This window comes from Micrasema longulum, unplaced genomic scaffold, assembly GCF_059751315.1.
Source record: "Micrasema longulum isolate JH-2025_06_02 unplaced genomic scaffold, ASM5975131v1 h1tg002826l, whole genome shotgun sequence".
Lineage (NCBI taxonomy): Eukaryota > Metazoa > Arthropoda > Insecta > Trichoptera > Brachycentridae > Micrasema > Micrasema longulum.
The window spans coordinates 91,026-106,754 of record NW_028279950.1 but is presented as its reverse complement, the minus strand read 5'-3'; the positions used below and the strand labels follow the sequence as shown (position 1 = coordinate 106,754).

Genomic DNA, 15,729 nt, shown 5'->3' with positions numbered 1-15,729 from the left:
AAATATAAAAATTAATTATTAAAAAAATTACAACTTTCACCTGCACTTGTATTACAACAAGAGATTTACACTGACAATGTTTTAAGTTTGTCCAAATTTTTGAAGACAAGGACTGGATTCAACCTCCTGGGAAGCTGTTAATATTAACATATTACAACAGACATGAAGAATATTTTACAGAAGAGAATATAGAAGTCTAGACATCCACAGGGGTTATGACCTGTCATTGGCTGGTTTAAATGGCCACTTTGCACACTGTGTAACATTCACTATTCTGTCTATATTTGAACATCCACATTCGTTTTTGAAGTTTGATGGGCGGCTGAAATTATAATCACCAACCCGCCTGGCAAGCGTGGTGTTTAAATGCCAAAACCTCAAAAAAATTAAATTATAAGAGAAGTGGGAGAAACGGGCTGATGAGAAAGAAAGAAAAAAAATGTGTTTATGTAAGTTTGCACCATGTCGCAGTCGGCAGTAGGTATGGTCCAAGAGGTTCCCGGCACTAAATACGACAAACAACACAATGACACTGAATTTACCTACTGCCGACTGCGACACAGTACAAACTACATACTATGTGGTACATAAAGACATCATTTTCTGGCTCCTGCAATGGTAGCCGAAACCTCAGAACGAATCCAACCTAAACGGGATCACAAAAGAAAAGACGATCGATACTATACGTAATTCACTTTAATAAGTCACCTTTGTCGGGAATTGAACCTAGGACATCAAGCATGGTAACTAACTCTAAATATGTGGTTCTATTGTTTAAATGTTACATACGTGTTTTATGTATGCATGATATGGCCTATATTTTAACTATAAATTAGTCGAAGTAAATAATCTATTAAAGGTACTAAAGTCTACTAAAGGTAAAAAATTTGAATTAGATTACAATCAGGTTGTGGTCCTGTAGCTAGTGACTCGGACTCACGGACCAAAGGTCTGTGGTTCGAATACCACTCTCTACCTCAACTTGATTCCATTTTTTAATATTGAGTTATTTACAACTCGTTGAAAATGGCCCTCAAAATGAAATATTTGGGTAAATCATAAGAACGCAAATATTTCTTTTAAAAACAATAAATTAAAAAACAAACAATAGAATCAACAATATTTTGAGTTTGTCCAAATTTTTGTAGACAAGGACTGGATTCAACTCCCTGGGAAGCTGTTTATATTAACATATTACAACATTATCCCCAGGGAGTTGAATCCAGTCCTTGTCTACAAAAATTTGGACAAACTCAAAATATTGTTGATAAATTACCTGGTCCATGAAGAAGTATAGAAATTGAAAAAATAATATTTTCAGGCGTTGCCTAGTATGTAGGTGAAATAATTCAATTAGTTGAATCTCACCTGCATAAAAAAAGGTTTCAGCTCTTTAACTTCACAAACATCAACAGATTAAAGAATTGAATGAATATAGATGTTCAAATATAGGCAGAATGGTGAATGTTACACAGTGTGTAAAGTGGCCACTTAAACCAGCCATTGACAGGTCATAAGCCCTGTAGATGCCTGGACTTCTATATTACCTTCTCTTAAATGTTCTTCATCTCTGTTGTAATATGTTAAAACAATAGAACGAAAGAAATGTAAGTCACCTGGCACTCTCGGCTGCAGTACCACTGGTTGGCGCAGCCAGCGCATACAAACTGCGCCTCCCTGCGATGGCAGCCCTGGCACTCCGGGACCTCGTTCTCGCCGAGCTCCAGTGCTCCGCCCTCGAGAGCTCCGCCCCCCTCGTGCGGGCCACTGTCCCCGGCCCCCTCATCTATCACCAACGGCCGGTCAGCCGTGTCCTCATCCAGTCCCGCCTCGTCCGGCTCATCCTGTTACCGAAACTTCATTTAATCTCCTCTACAAATATATACAACAGTAAAACCTCATCAATAAATAAATTTATCTACATGTTTTAGATTCACAGCAGTATCTATCAAAGATAGAAACCAGGGGCAATATCTTCTTTAATTCAGTTCAGCTGCTCGCCTACGAGGACGATATTGACATCATCGGAAGATCTCTCCAAGCCACCCGCGAAGCGTTCATAGCGCTTGAACTAAGTGCAAGGAAAGTGAAATTTCCAAAAATAATTCAAGTTATGATGTTGCGCCTTGAATCCGCAGCCTATATTATGCAGGTTATGTGCAGTTCTGTATGTAGGCACATAATAAATGAACACTGTATGGTCAACTATAGTTGTATTATTTATTGTAATGTGCAACTGTGTGACCAATATTCATTTACATTTCTAGTAATATTATAAGTTTTGTATGATTAGTTATTTTATGTTATGTATAATTTTTATGTGACAACATTTACAATAACAATATTATGTGGAAGCCTCTAATTGGACTTTATGATATGTATTTATGGTATAATTGATTCTTATAAATGTATAAATGTCTGTTGGCTTTCCAATGAAATAAAATAAATAAAATGGGACTCATCATTTTATTTTATTTATACTTTTACATTATTTGTATCCTTTTTTTATACAGAATAATGTTCCCTCACTGGGGTGTCCCGTGCCGAGGGAAACATTTTACAAAAAGTGAAACATGCCTTAAATTAGTTATTTAACAAAGTTAACATAATAATAATAAAATAAAAAAAACAAAATGAATCTAATTAACCTAATTATCATTAACAAATTAATAAGCAATATAAACTAAAATAATTATAAAAAACAATACCAATTTATCCAGACCAATAGACCAAATTTCATAACAGTACACATATATTTTACCTATTTGGCTTGATCCACTCATCGATCCGTGCACAACCCACCTCCACTATCCATTTCTTAATAGCAATTTTATATTGTGAGTACTTAATAATTATCCTTATGGATAATGGAAGTAGATTGTATACTTTAACCGATTAATGAAGACAAAACAAAATTGATGATTGCCTCCCAAACCTTTGGCATAATCCCCCACACTTTCACAGCGAGAAACTACAAATTTGAGGTGATTAAGTTGTTTACATGCCTAGGTTCCACAGTCACCAGTGACAACAATACACAGAAAGAAATCAGGAGAAGAATAATGGCTGCCGACCGTTGCTACTACGCGCTTCAGAAAAAAATACGGTACAAACTAATATGAAAAAAAACTAAAATAATACTGTACAAAACTCTGATTAAACCAATCCTGACAAATGCCTCCGAAACCTGGGTATTACGAGTATTGAGGGAACCATTGCAGTTTTCGAAAAAAGAATCCTCAGAGTTGTCTATGGCCCCGTGAGAGAAAACAACCACTGGTGTCGTCGCTACAATAGGGAGTCATACGAAACCTACATACCTTATTAAGGTGGGACGCTGGAGGTGGGCTGGCCATATAAATATAATGGAATAATAAAACCCCATAAAACGCCTAACTCTCTCTGTGCCACAAGGACGACGAAGACCAGTAAGGCCCAAAATGCGATAGATGGACTGCATTAGTGCAGATATGACAATGTTGGAAGTGAGGAACTGGAGAGGAACGGCAGCAGACCGGCAAGAGTGGAGAAGACTCCTGGATTCAGCCAAGGCCCACCCAGGGCTGTTGAGCTTATGATGATGATGCAGTATCTATCACGTGTAATTATAAATACTACTGCGAATCCAGAACTCATGCACTTTTTAATATTATTCTACAGTAAAACGCTGGAAAATTAAACATATAAAAAGAATGATGTAATAACTTATATTTCCATATAAGTTATTAATTTATAAAATACTTGGTACACTTCCACTTAAATGAATTATAATAAGAATATTAGATTATTTTATATTCCATTTAAATGAAATATAAAAAGAATATTAGATTATTTTATTTCTTACCAGTTGGACGATTTCAGGCTCATTGCGACTAGAACTCTGCCCTCCTAAAGGAACTGGTGTTATAGTGATTTCCATACAATTCTGCAAAATAAAAAAATATATAAATTTACAGTGAAATTGCAGCCAACACAGAAGTCAGCAAGCTATTTTTTACATTACATAAGCTCCAAATATGTACTGTTGCATATTCTGCTTTAAAATTTGAATAAAATCTCACAATTTTCTCGAAATTAATGTGTACATTTGTTTTCTTAATTTTATAATTTTGAACGCTGTCAAAATGCGATCTTTTAGGCAAATGAGTGGTAAAACTAAGCACAATAAGTGCACAAATGTCGAGATCCAAGCGTTATGCAAGGCTAAGATAAGCATTATCGACAAAATCAGGGAGTTCTGCATTGACTGGGACATCTAGAATGAATGGACAGCAAGAACAGCTTTATGATTCGAATGTTGGTGGATGCAGAAAACGAGGAAGACCAAAAAAGACATGGGATGACCAGATCCAACAGACAGTTGAAGATGGACATGTCAAAAGTCAGAATAATCGGTTAATGAATGCAAAAGAAGCGAGGTCTGTAGGAAACGGTGTGATGCTTTGTTTGTTATAATTTTTAACACTTTCGAATCTTTCTTATTTCTATATCTACGTTTTATTATTATTTTTTGTTATTTAAAAAAAAAATATTTGCGTTATGATTTACCCAAATATTTAATTTTGAGGCTCATTTTCAACGAGTTGTAAATAACTCACTATTAGAATATGGGAACCAAGTTGAAGTAGAGTGGGATTCGAACCACGGACCTTTGAGCCGTGAATCTGAGACAATAGCCACAGGACCACAACCCAATTCTAAAATATTTTAAAATATGAATGACTATGTTTTACAAATAAATAGTGTACCTTTTGCGGTGTGTAGCTGGTGGAGGAGGGCACGGAGTTGGGGGTGACCACCTTCTCGGGAGCCGTGAGGAGTCTGGCCAGGGTGGGGGAGAATGTAGAGAATCTGTTTTCCTGTCGCGTTTGAGACTGGAACATATTCTGAGGGATCAGAAAGAATTATTTCACGATTAGAAGAATATCCAATTATGCACGATAAATAGTACACGGAAATTAATAATCATTTTAGAATATATCCTGGAAATTTAGTCATTTACAGGGCTTACGAGACGCATGATATTTTTGAAAGTAAAATAAAATAAAAATACAGTCAAACTTTGTTGTAAAGACCACAGAAATAGTGAGATCTCGGATGTAACGAGGAAACATTCATCGGCATTTTAGTTTATGGTTTTCTCCATAGATTTCTTCACTTTTACAACGAGCTACTTCTCGGACATACCGAACAAAAATATTGTCAACAGTTGAGCAAAAACTCTTAGATCGTTTAGAAACATAATTTTTAAAATAAGAACCCGAGTAATAAAATTTTAACAATAGTCTTTATCTTAATCAATTTTATGCCATATTTAGGGGAAAAAATTATTGTATATATTTTATTCAAATTCAAATTTTTATTTTCATGTTTTAGTATTTACATATAAAATTATTTAAACTTGTCAAAATAACAAATAAAAATAGTCAAATATTTGTTGCAACAGAGAGGGAAAACATTTTCAAGAAGGTATATGGAAGTTTAGGCATTTGCAGTGCTTATGACCCCTAACATTGGCTGGTTTAAGTAGCCACATTACACAGTGAGTAACATTCACCATTCTGCCCATGTTAAGCATCCACACTTCCTCAACTCTTCCATCTGTTGACTTTTGTGAAGTAAAAGAGCTGAAATCTTTATCATGTGGGCGATATTCATCCAGCTGAACGAATTCACCTACTAGGGAATGCCTAAAAAAAAATTTCCCAATTTTCATACTTCTTCTTATATCAGGCTAAAAATATTTACAATGCGAATGTTGATGGATGTAGAAATAGAGGAAGACCGAGAAAGACATGGCATGACCAAATCCAACAAATACTTAAAGATGGACATGACAAAAGTCAGAATAATCGGCGCGCGTGCATGAGAAGATGTATGAGGAAGCGAGATCCGTATGCAAAGATAGTGATGTGGCGTTCTATCCTCTCTGCCTACCCTTACGGTGAAACGGCGTAATGGTTTTTGTTGTTGCTTATACCAGTTAGTTTAATCAACAAAATTAGATCTAAATAACTCCCTAGGAAGTAAATCCAGCCCGTCTACAAACATTTGGACACAAACAAAAGATTGTTTGGAAATTGCAAATTATCAACATCCTTTTAATGGAATCATTGAAAATAGGTAAAAATATACAATATCCCATATTATGACAGTTTTTACAATTACAACTCTCTGGCGGTACATTTGAACCACAGTTAAAACATTGTCGGCCTCGTGGTGTAATGGTCAGCGCGTTAGCCTGCTATGCAGGTTCGATTCCCGGCATGGTTGATGTGAAATATTTATTTAAAAATTTAAAAGGGTGTTTTCACAGTAGAATATTTCATAGTCCCTGGACTGGTACCTGAAGCGTAAGACTGATCATCTTACCTAAATGTAACAAAAATGATCAAGATACGCTGCGATTGGTGTACCAATGCAGTGCCCTACGCACCATTAGGTGCGGAAAGGGAACGATGATGATGATGGTAAAACATAATTTTATTTTTATGTAAGTATTCCATTTTTTTACATACATTTTTCATTTCCTCACCTTTTAAACCCAAAAAGAGGGGTTTTACTTATAAATATTTTGCGTGTATGTTAACCTAACAGTAAAGACCTCGCCCCCTAATAGCCCAATACTTTACAGATCTGGGCTTGGAGGGGGAGATTTAGCAAAATGTAAACTCTCGCCTTCCACACAGCAGCCAGGCTCTTTATAGACCTGAGCTTGGAGGGCAAGAACTATTCAAAGGAACCCGTCACAATAGATCTTCACGGGTGGCAGTGACGTCAGGAGCTTGCTGACCCCCACCACCAAGAATAAGAAACCTAACAGTATAAAAAAAAGTCAAGTTTACTGTTTTCGTATTATGTTTTTCTCAACAATGTTTTGAGTTTGACCAGATTTTTGTAGACAAGGACTGGTTTTAACTCCCTGGGGAAGCTATTAATATTAACATATTACAACAGATATAAAGTTTTGAGTTTGTCCAAATTTGTTGATTGTTGATAAATCCACCTAGTCCATGTAAAAGTAAAGAAATTGAAAAAAATAAGATTTTCAGGCGTTGCTTAGTATGTAGGTGAAATAATTCAATTAGATGAATCTCACCCGCATAAATAAAGGTTTCAGCTCATTAACTTCACAAACATCAACAGCTGAAAGAATTGAAGGAATATAGATGCTCAAATTTGGGCAGAATGGTGAATGTTACAGTGTGTTAAGTGGGTGGCCACCAAGTGGTTAAACCAGCCAACGACAGGTCATAAGCCCTGTAGATGCCTAGACTTCTATATTACCTTCTGTAAAATGTTCTTCATCTCTGTTGTAATATATTATTATGTTGGTCTATAGTAAAATTAATTGCTGTTTCGATACAGGCTTACCTAGTGAGGTAGTTATTCATCATCATCATTCCCTTTCCGCAACTAATGATGCATAGGGCACTGTATTGGTACACTAATCGCTGCGTATCTTAATCATCTTTTTGTTACATGAAGATAAGATGATCAGTCTTACGCTAGGTAGAGGTGGATTATTATTTAACCAAAAACTCCATTGTAAACTTGACACCGTATTTAACTAATTTTTTGTTTATAAAACCGGCCCATAATGAAACAGGTCATTATGCCAATGCCCACCTTGGTCAGTATTCCGTGCAGCAGCGAGTTGTTCTGCTGGCCGGGCCCCTTGGGGGGCGGGTGCCCGACAGGGTGCAGGGTCACCTCGGGGTAGGGGGGCGGGGGCGGCAGTGGCGCGGGCGCTGAGGGCGGTGGCAGGCTGGCGTACTGGACCAGCACATCCTTGAAACTCATGCCGTTGGGCAGCGAGGGGGGCAAGCTCTGCCCCAGCATGGAGCTCTGCTGGGAAGCCAGCGCTTCCGACACCGACATGTGGGGGTTCTAAAATAAAAAAGGATACATTGTTGTGTCATGTAAAGTTGTGGTGTGTTGTGATGGTGAATGTTCTCATTATTGTGGTGTTTCTATTGATGATCTGTATTTTTTTTATGTTCATATCGTCGGGTTTCTGGAACACTAAAAAATTTCAAAAACTGAGATGTCTTCATTAATAGCATAATACAGATAAACGTCATTTTGTGCCGGTTCGATTTACAATTACGCCGGTTGGTACCAGCGTGGGATTCCCTGGTTCAGCCGACTCCAGACGACAGTAGGCGCCACAATTCTAATAGCAGACACACTTTTACACGTTGTCTTATTCTATTACCGTTTACGCAGGCAGCCTATTGTGTGTGTAAAATTGTTTCCAAGTTAGTTATCGTTTTTTTTTAAGAAAAATAAAATTATTTTTTAAATTATATGAATATTCAAATATTTGTAGTTTATGCTATGATTCTGCAAGAAAGGAAGCAACAATCAAAGCAAATGAAATTGGATGCTTTTTTTTTAAGTGTTAAAATTTTATTTAGTACTGACGAACTGGTTAGTATTTACTATAAAAAATCATTATTTATATCAAGAGATTATTATTTATTTTGTAAACGAATTCAAACTGTATTTATTAAATACATTTACAATTTATTTTGAATATTTATTAACGGACATTGTCCCTGTATACAATTTAAAGGTTTTAAATATAACAATAAAAGAAAACAATTAAAAAAGAAAAGAAGCATTGACAAACATAAGGGACATCAAGACAAGATCTGGACTATTTATTTAGTGCTCGTTAAAATCGTTGTAAACTTAAACCAAAAAAGTCCAGGTGATCTTGTCTCAAGTTAACAATACGACGAAGACGGGTCATTGGAGAATTAAGGCCATAGTTTGTTCTATGCTGATTGATAAACAGTACTTCATTGTTTCTCAACCTACAAATCGGAATATTGAATTTTACTTGTCCCAATAATGATAGAACATCGATTATACCATTTAGTATGCCGAAAATATATATGGAATCAATATTAGTTCTAAGTTTTTGTAGGCTAGAAATATTTAACATTCACTCTATATCAGCATAAGAATAATTACCCCTCTCTAGTCCAAGCATCCACGCTACTTTTTGAAGTAAGCGATGTTGGACTGATTTAATGTGATTTATGCGATTGACATAGAATGGAGACCAGACCACGGAGACATATTCTAGAAGAGGGCGAACACTTGAGCAATAAAGAGTTTTAATTGTACGGGCATTAGTAAAATTAATAATTAATAAAGCCAAGTAATTTCAGTGATTTATTTACTGTATTATCAATATGCTCATTGTATGTATATATAGGATATGTATTAAATAAACATGTTGGATTGTTCTTAGAATTTTGACACGGAGCCTTATATCTTCCATTATATTTGTGTAAATTTAACGCCCATTTTTCTCGAAACGGAACCCCGGCGTATAATGATGTTTACCTGTATAATCCCATCCACCATCAAAGATGTTACTACATTATCTCTGTTTAAATCACGTCTGAAGAAACATCTCCTTTCTCTTCCTTAATCTCTCCTCCTTTCCTTTTTCCTCTTTCCTCTTTTTTCCATTTTCCCATTGAGTAATAGTTTTGATTTAAGGTAATTTATAAACAAATACGTTTATTTCTATTTTTATATATTTTCAACTTTTTAATCTTTTTTTTTCTATTGAATATGTTCTGTAACTTGAATTATAAAAATAAAACTTTTATTTTATTGGTTGGTTGGAAGAAATTGCCATTTGGCAATAAGCCCGCCAATGTACAAATAACATTATGTACAAAAAGTTAAATAAATAAATAAATAGGAATATTTAATAAATACAAAAAATTACATTTTTGTAATATTTAGTTTGCAGTTTTATTTAAATTGCTAATTTGAGATGAGCATTTAAATTTAAAAGTGCAATATCTCACAACTAGTAAAATTTAGTTACCAACTTGAGCCAGAAACCCGACAATGTATACTTCTTATTTTTTCAAATCGAACAGTTTGGATGGTAGGAAGAATTTGGACCAAAAACATAATAATAATTTTAATTAATAAATATATGGATATATAAGAGCAATAGTAAAACATACCCCTTCCATTCTACCAAGGAGCAACCCAAGATCCATGCTGTGATCCTGGGGGTGCGGAGCGATCAGGCGGGGCCCGACAGCCATCTGGGGGGACTGCGGATTCATTAGTCCCTTCATCCGCCTTCCTCTCCTGGGCACCGCTTCGGGGTGCCTCTGCCGGTAGTCCGCGATGATGGACTGCACGTCCTTAATGGGCCCCTGGCGCCCCATGGGCATGCCGTAGCTGTCCAGCAAGCCATTCCGCTCCGGCATCTGGTACGCGGGCAACCTCGGCCCGGGGAGCATCATCACAGGCTTCGGCACGATCTTTTTATTCCCGTAATAGTTTATATTGTTCTTGTCGATCCCGAAATTGGGCATGGACGTCGGACAGTACGGGAGAGAGGAAGCGGGCAGCATCACGGAAGTGCTGCTGATACTCGGAGTGGAACTACAGCTGGAAAAGTTCTTCGCTAATCCTAAGGTGGGGACATCGTTGTGCTTGTCTTTTACGAAGTTTTTGAATGTGAATGTTTTCTTTTGAGAATTTTTATGATTTTCCGTAATCTCGAGGTTGACTTTGTTCATCATCATGATTTTTTTCCTCATTATCAAACGCATAAGAATCTCCTCTTTTACTTTTTTCAAATGCAGTATGTTGTACCACTCTGTTTCTTTGGTTTGAGCTAGTTCCCTTAAGGTTTCTATTTCGGATACGAGGGTCTCCGTATGGCGATCAATCTCTTCTACGCTATTGTTCGAAGTGTTGGAAATGTATTCCGAGAGCATCGCATTATGTTTTTCATATGTTTCTTCCAATTCCTGACATAGTTTTTTAGATGGGCAAATGTCATTTTTAATTTGATTGTTTTCTGTACTTTTTCTTTTGCACAATCCATTGTCTGGCTGCAAAAATATAAAAAAATGTTTTCTTTTAGAATGTGAAGGAAATACTCCGATTGATGCGGGCACATACCCTGGCAAGATCATTCTACGATAACCTCTCCTAGTCACAAAAAACTAGCATGGGATTTTCACTTACAAGCGAAAATTATGTAGAACCAGTTCAGAGTTAGTTTGTTATACCATGCGTTGGCGCTAATATCTCTCCAAACAAAAATCTATAGGAGATACAAAACTTACCACAATTTTTTTTTACACCTCATCCTTTTATCATTACTAATAGTTAAAAATCAGTTATAAGTAATAATTTATTAATGATTTTTTTTTTATTAACTGTTTTAAATTATTACTACTGATCAAACAACTTTTTTTCTATCATTAATGATGTTGCATTAAAAAAAAAATTGAGATGTATATTACGGTAATGTATTGCCAACACATGAAATGTAATAAAAAAAATGTTAGCTAGATATTTTTTCCAAATTTAAATGTTTAAGCACAACATTTAACAATGAACATTTTGAATCGGGTTGTAGTCCCGTGGCTAGTGTCCTCGGACTCACGGCTCAAAGGTCCGTGGTTCGAATCCCACTCTACCCCAACTTAATTCCCATTTTCTAATAGCGAGTTATTTCGTAGAAAATGGCAATAAAAATAAAATATTTGGGTAAATCATAAGAATGCAAATATTTCATTTTTCTTTTTAAAAAAAAACATTTAAAATCAAAGTAAAATAGTCCGAACATAGATATCTATGACGCAACATGGTTTGAAGACGCTCGAACCTGTATAAATCTGTCGGGCCGAGAATTCATGGTGCTTACCTCGCGACGTGTTTTGTAGTTTATACTGTGTCATTTATGATTAATATCATGCTTTATACGCTGAAACAGTTTTTTTAATATTTTACACGATCCTGATTTGCTGTAACAATGATTTGGCAACACAGTACACATGCCAGAAATAAGCTTGCCTATTGTCAATATTTAAATTAGGAATGCTTCACATATAAAACAATTCCAGAGTTCTATTAATTAGTATACAAATTTGGTTATTACGAGGAAGACGGTACTGACTGAATTTGCTTGTTATAAGCATTACTTGTAATACCAGAGAGAATTTTTTTAATCCAATTGCCATTTCATATTGTCAGTATTAAAAATTATAATAAATGTTTAAAAACATACTATTTTCTAAATTTCAAATTCAGATAAATAAACATTAGTATTTTTTCACAATGTTGAAAATGTGATAAGGATAGAGGAAACTTTTTACACACTTCAACGTATTTCACGCCACATTCTATTTTACAAATAATTGCCACTTTTTCACAAATTGAAACACTTCTGCTTGTTAATAGTCATGTTTACAATTCAAGGGTTAGGTTTTAACTTTTCTGACATCACCCACTCGTAATATTCATTATACACTGACCATTGAACATGAAAAATACATTGTAAAAACCCTCGAAACAAGGATGTCATTCATAAACTACAAAAGAAGTTGTAAATTGTAATGAGTGGCCGAGCTAAGCTTACTAAGTTCACAAAGCTCGGATTTTTTTTACATGCAATTTCAACCATATGTGTGATACTTTGTCAATGTTGTCGGCGAAAACACCAATTAGGTGCTTAGACACTTATATAATATAAACATAACAACAGAGACGAAGAACATTTAAGAGAAGGTAATACAGAAGTCTAGGAATCTACAGGGCTTATGACCTGTCAATGGCTGGTTTAAGTGGCCACTTTACACACTGTGTAACATTCACCATTCTGCACATATTTGAACATCTATATTTCTTCAATTCTTTCATCTGTTTAATGTTTGTGAAGTTTAAGAGCTGAAACCTTTATTTAAGCGGGTGAGATTCATCTAATTGAATTATTTCACCTACATACTAGGCAACGCCTGAAAATTTTTATTTTTCAATTTCTATACTTCTCATGGACCAGATGGATTTATCAACAATATATTGAGTTTGTCTAAAGTTTCGTAGACAAGGACTGGATTCAACTCCCCAGGGAGTAGGTTCTTGTTTAGAAAATTATGTTTTTGAAAATGACGACATCTGTTGACAATATTTTGGTTCGGTATGTCCGAAAAGAAGCTCGTCATAAAACTAAAATGTCAATCAATGTTTCCTCATTATATCTAAGATCTCACTATTCCCGTGATCGTTATTAACATTTATAATTTATTTACAGATAAATATCTTGTATACCTTCTTTTCCGAGTCTTCAACAATTTGCAATGGTGAATCTTCATCAGAGTCTCCCGAAGAGCAGTTTTCTTGTTTATTGGTGGTGTCGATATTGTGTAATGGTGCAACAATTTCACTACAAAGTTCTGTACATTCTTCCTTAGTAATTATCAGCGGCTCTACAGGTATGTTCTCTGGTTGAGTCTTAGACTCCTGCACGATAATATTGGATTCTTCAGCTTTGGATGTAAGTTCCTCTTCGTCTTTTAAATCAACAACTTCTTCCTTGATTTTTGGTGGCAAATCAGTTTTAGAAACTTCTGAAACAATAACAACATCGCTGGAAGAAGATTGAGTAGAAGCATCCTCACACATCGTGGATTTGAGATCGGGTAAACGGGAATCATCAGCTTTAGGTGAAAGTAATTCATCTTCGTTAATTGTGTCCGTTTCTGTATTTTTTCCTTCTTCGGGGGCATCTAAAAACAAAATTATGAATTCGGCGTATTAATTAACTATTTCAAAGATGGGTATGTACCCACCCAAACTCACACAGTTTAATAAAATAACAATATCAAAAGCTTTTAAAAATTCACATGAACAATATTTTATACAACTTTATCAGATTTTAAAAAATGTTTACATAATTTAATGTGTGTTTCAAACAGCAAAACTGAGAGTATTGCGCAAGAACCGATATAAAAAATCTGTTCTATCACAATCATCAACCTATAAATAAACATAGACGCGGTCTGAGCTCTCAAAAACTATGACACTTAACTGATGCCCAAACACTCAGTGATGCCTAACGCATATTTAGTTGTTCTTTGATCACCAGCCGGGTGTGACATGAGCTTGACCTTTAGAATCAAAGCCAAAATGCCTGCTCATGAAAACATGTAAAAATAATGGTGTAACTTTTCATCAAGAAGTATTTGTTTATAAGTGATGACGTGAAGAGTGATAAGTTGGCCTACCATGCGAGAGGTCTCAGGTTCGATTCCCGACATAGTTGATAAGAAATATTTATTAAAATGGTGTTTTCCCACCAGAATATTTCATAGTCCCTGGACTGGTACCTGAAGCGTAAGACTGATCATCTTACCTTCATGTAACATAAAAATGATCAAGATACGCTGCGATTGGTGTACCACTGGAGTGCCCAATGCACTATTATGTGCGGAAAGATGATGATGATGACAGAGCTTTTAATAATTAATATCCAAATATAAGAATGATTTATTTTAAGTGTTAAACTACACCTAGCGGCATAAAAACAAAGCTCTTCTTTCTAAAAGGGGAGCACTTGTAGGAAAATAATGTAAGTTAATATTATTTTAGCATTCTACAACATTCGTTAAAAATTAATAAATGGGTAGAAATAGAAGGAATTTAAGGAAAGTATCTGATTGGGATCCATAAAAAATTAATGTTGTTTCAAAACATTTAAATACAAACTTTTTTATGGGTATCCTCCGAGTTTTTGTGGTACATGCATTCTCTCAAAAAAAACAGGCTCGATGAGTATGGGTACGTTTTCGTGTCATTACTTCTTAAAATATTTTAGTCTATAGGGCGCGTCGGGTTTATATGTATTAACAAGTTGATAATTCTATCACAATTCAACAAAAATCATTAAAAAAACATTTGAGGTTACCATTGCTAAAATCAGTTGTAGTATTATCAACAGAATTAGTGTTTTCTTCGCTCGGTCTAGGGGACTCCGCTATGCTTATCACATCTGGACTCATGGTATCTTTGATATCCTCGACCTTTAGACCATCTCGTTTGTTGCCATTGGATATGAGGACGCAATCTTTAGTTTCCGGGACACCGTCCATTTCCATCTTGTCATCATCATCTAAGGCTAAAGGGTCAGTCTCCGGTGTTTCAGCACCCCCATTACTATCCTTATCACAATCAAATTTGGCCAAACACATCTCGATATCTTTGTCTTTGTGATTCAGACTCATTTCGACGTCAGTCATCTTGAAAACGTTCAGATTCGAAATACTATTCGAATCACAGCGGGGGGTAAAGACCTAACCAAAAAATAGGGTTTTATATTTTACACCCCTTGGAATTACAATATCTAGTGCCGAGATGTCGTTTTGTGATTATCAACACCACACGCACGTTATGTGCGTTTTCTCGGTTTAAAATCCGACAATTTGTATCGATTAACGCCCCGGTTTTAACTTTTCAAAAACCCTTTTGACACAAGACATTTTAAAAACATAAATTTGTATTTTCTAATTAATAAAAAGTTTTATGAAAACATAGGCATCGTACACGCGTCAGTAACGATGCGCGTTGTTTTTACTTATGGAGCGAATAGTAAATACTATCATTGTTGGATACGTTCAGAACATAACGTACATAATATACGAACTATGTAGATCACCTAGGATTACTTCCAGTTTCAGGAAGTACTGAACATCACTTTTGTGTGTCACTGTGTCTCCACTTGTCTAAATTAAACAATACTTTACGTAAAGGAATACATTTTGAATGAATCATTTTGCGTACTTAAACCCGTAGCCTTTCATCTAATTCCCTCGAATTGTCATTTTTAGGTCATGCAACTGCATAGATTTTGTCGCGCGTGCGTTTGTTTAGTATATCGGTTGCGGTGTTGCC

The 15,729-nt window shown here is 35.5% G+C and overlaps 2 protein-coding genes across 2 annotated transcripts in view; one reads left to right on the top strand and one right to left on the bottom strand.

The window, feature by feature from the left end:
- Positions 1 to 15,729, top strand: part of LOC148271517 (GATOR1 complex protein NPRL2-like) — a 174,142-nt gene that overhangs the window by 82,259 nt on the left and 76,154 nt on the right. The window lies entirely within an intron of this gene.
- Positions 1 to 15,729, bottom strand: part of LOC148271518 (uncharacterized) — a 17,588-nt gene extending 1,859 nt beyond the window's left edge. The window contains exons 1-7 of the mRNA XM_088241296.1: positions 14,747 to 15,729; positions 13,111 to 13,568; positions 10,002 to 10,886; positions 7,630 to 7,890; positions 4,749 to 4,886; positions 3,845 to 3,925; positions 1,617 to 1,844 (exon numbers count right to left, since the gene is read on the bottom strand). Of these exons, the coding sequence (XP_088097422.1) occupies positions 1,617 to 1,844; positions 3,845 to 3,925; positions 4,749 to 4,886; positions 7,630 to 7,890; positions 10,002 to 10,886; positions 13,111 to 13,568; positions 14,747 to 15,077 (2,382 nt within the window). The 5' untranslated portion in view covers positions 15,078 to 15,729. The remainder of the gene's footprint in view (positions 1 to 1,616; positions 1,845 to 3,844; positions 3,926 to 4,748; positions 4,887 to 7,629; positions 7,891 to 10,001; positions 10,887 to 13,110; positions 13,569 to 14,746) is intronic.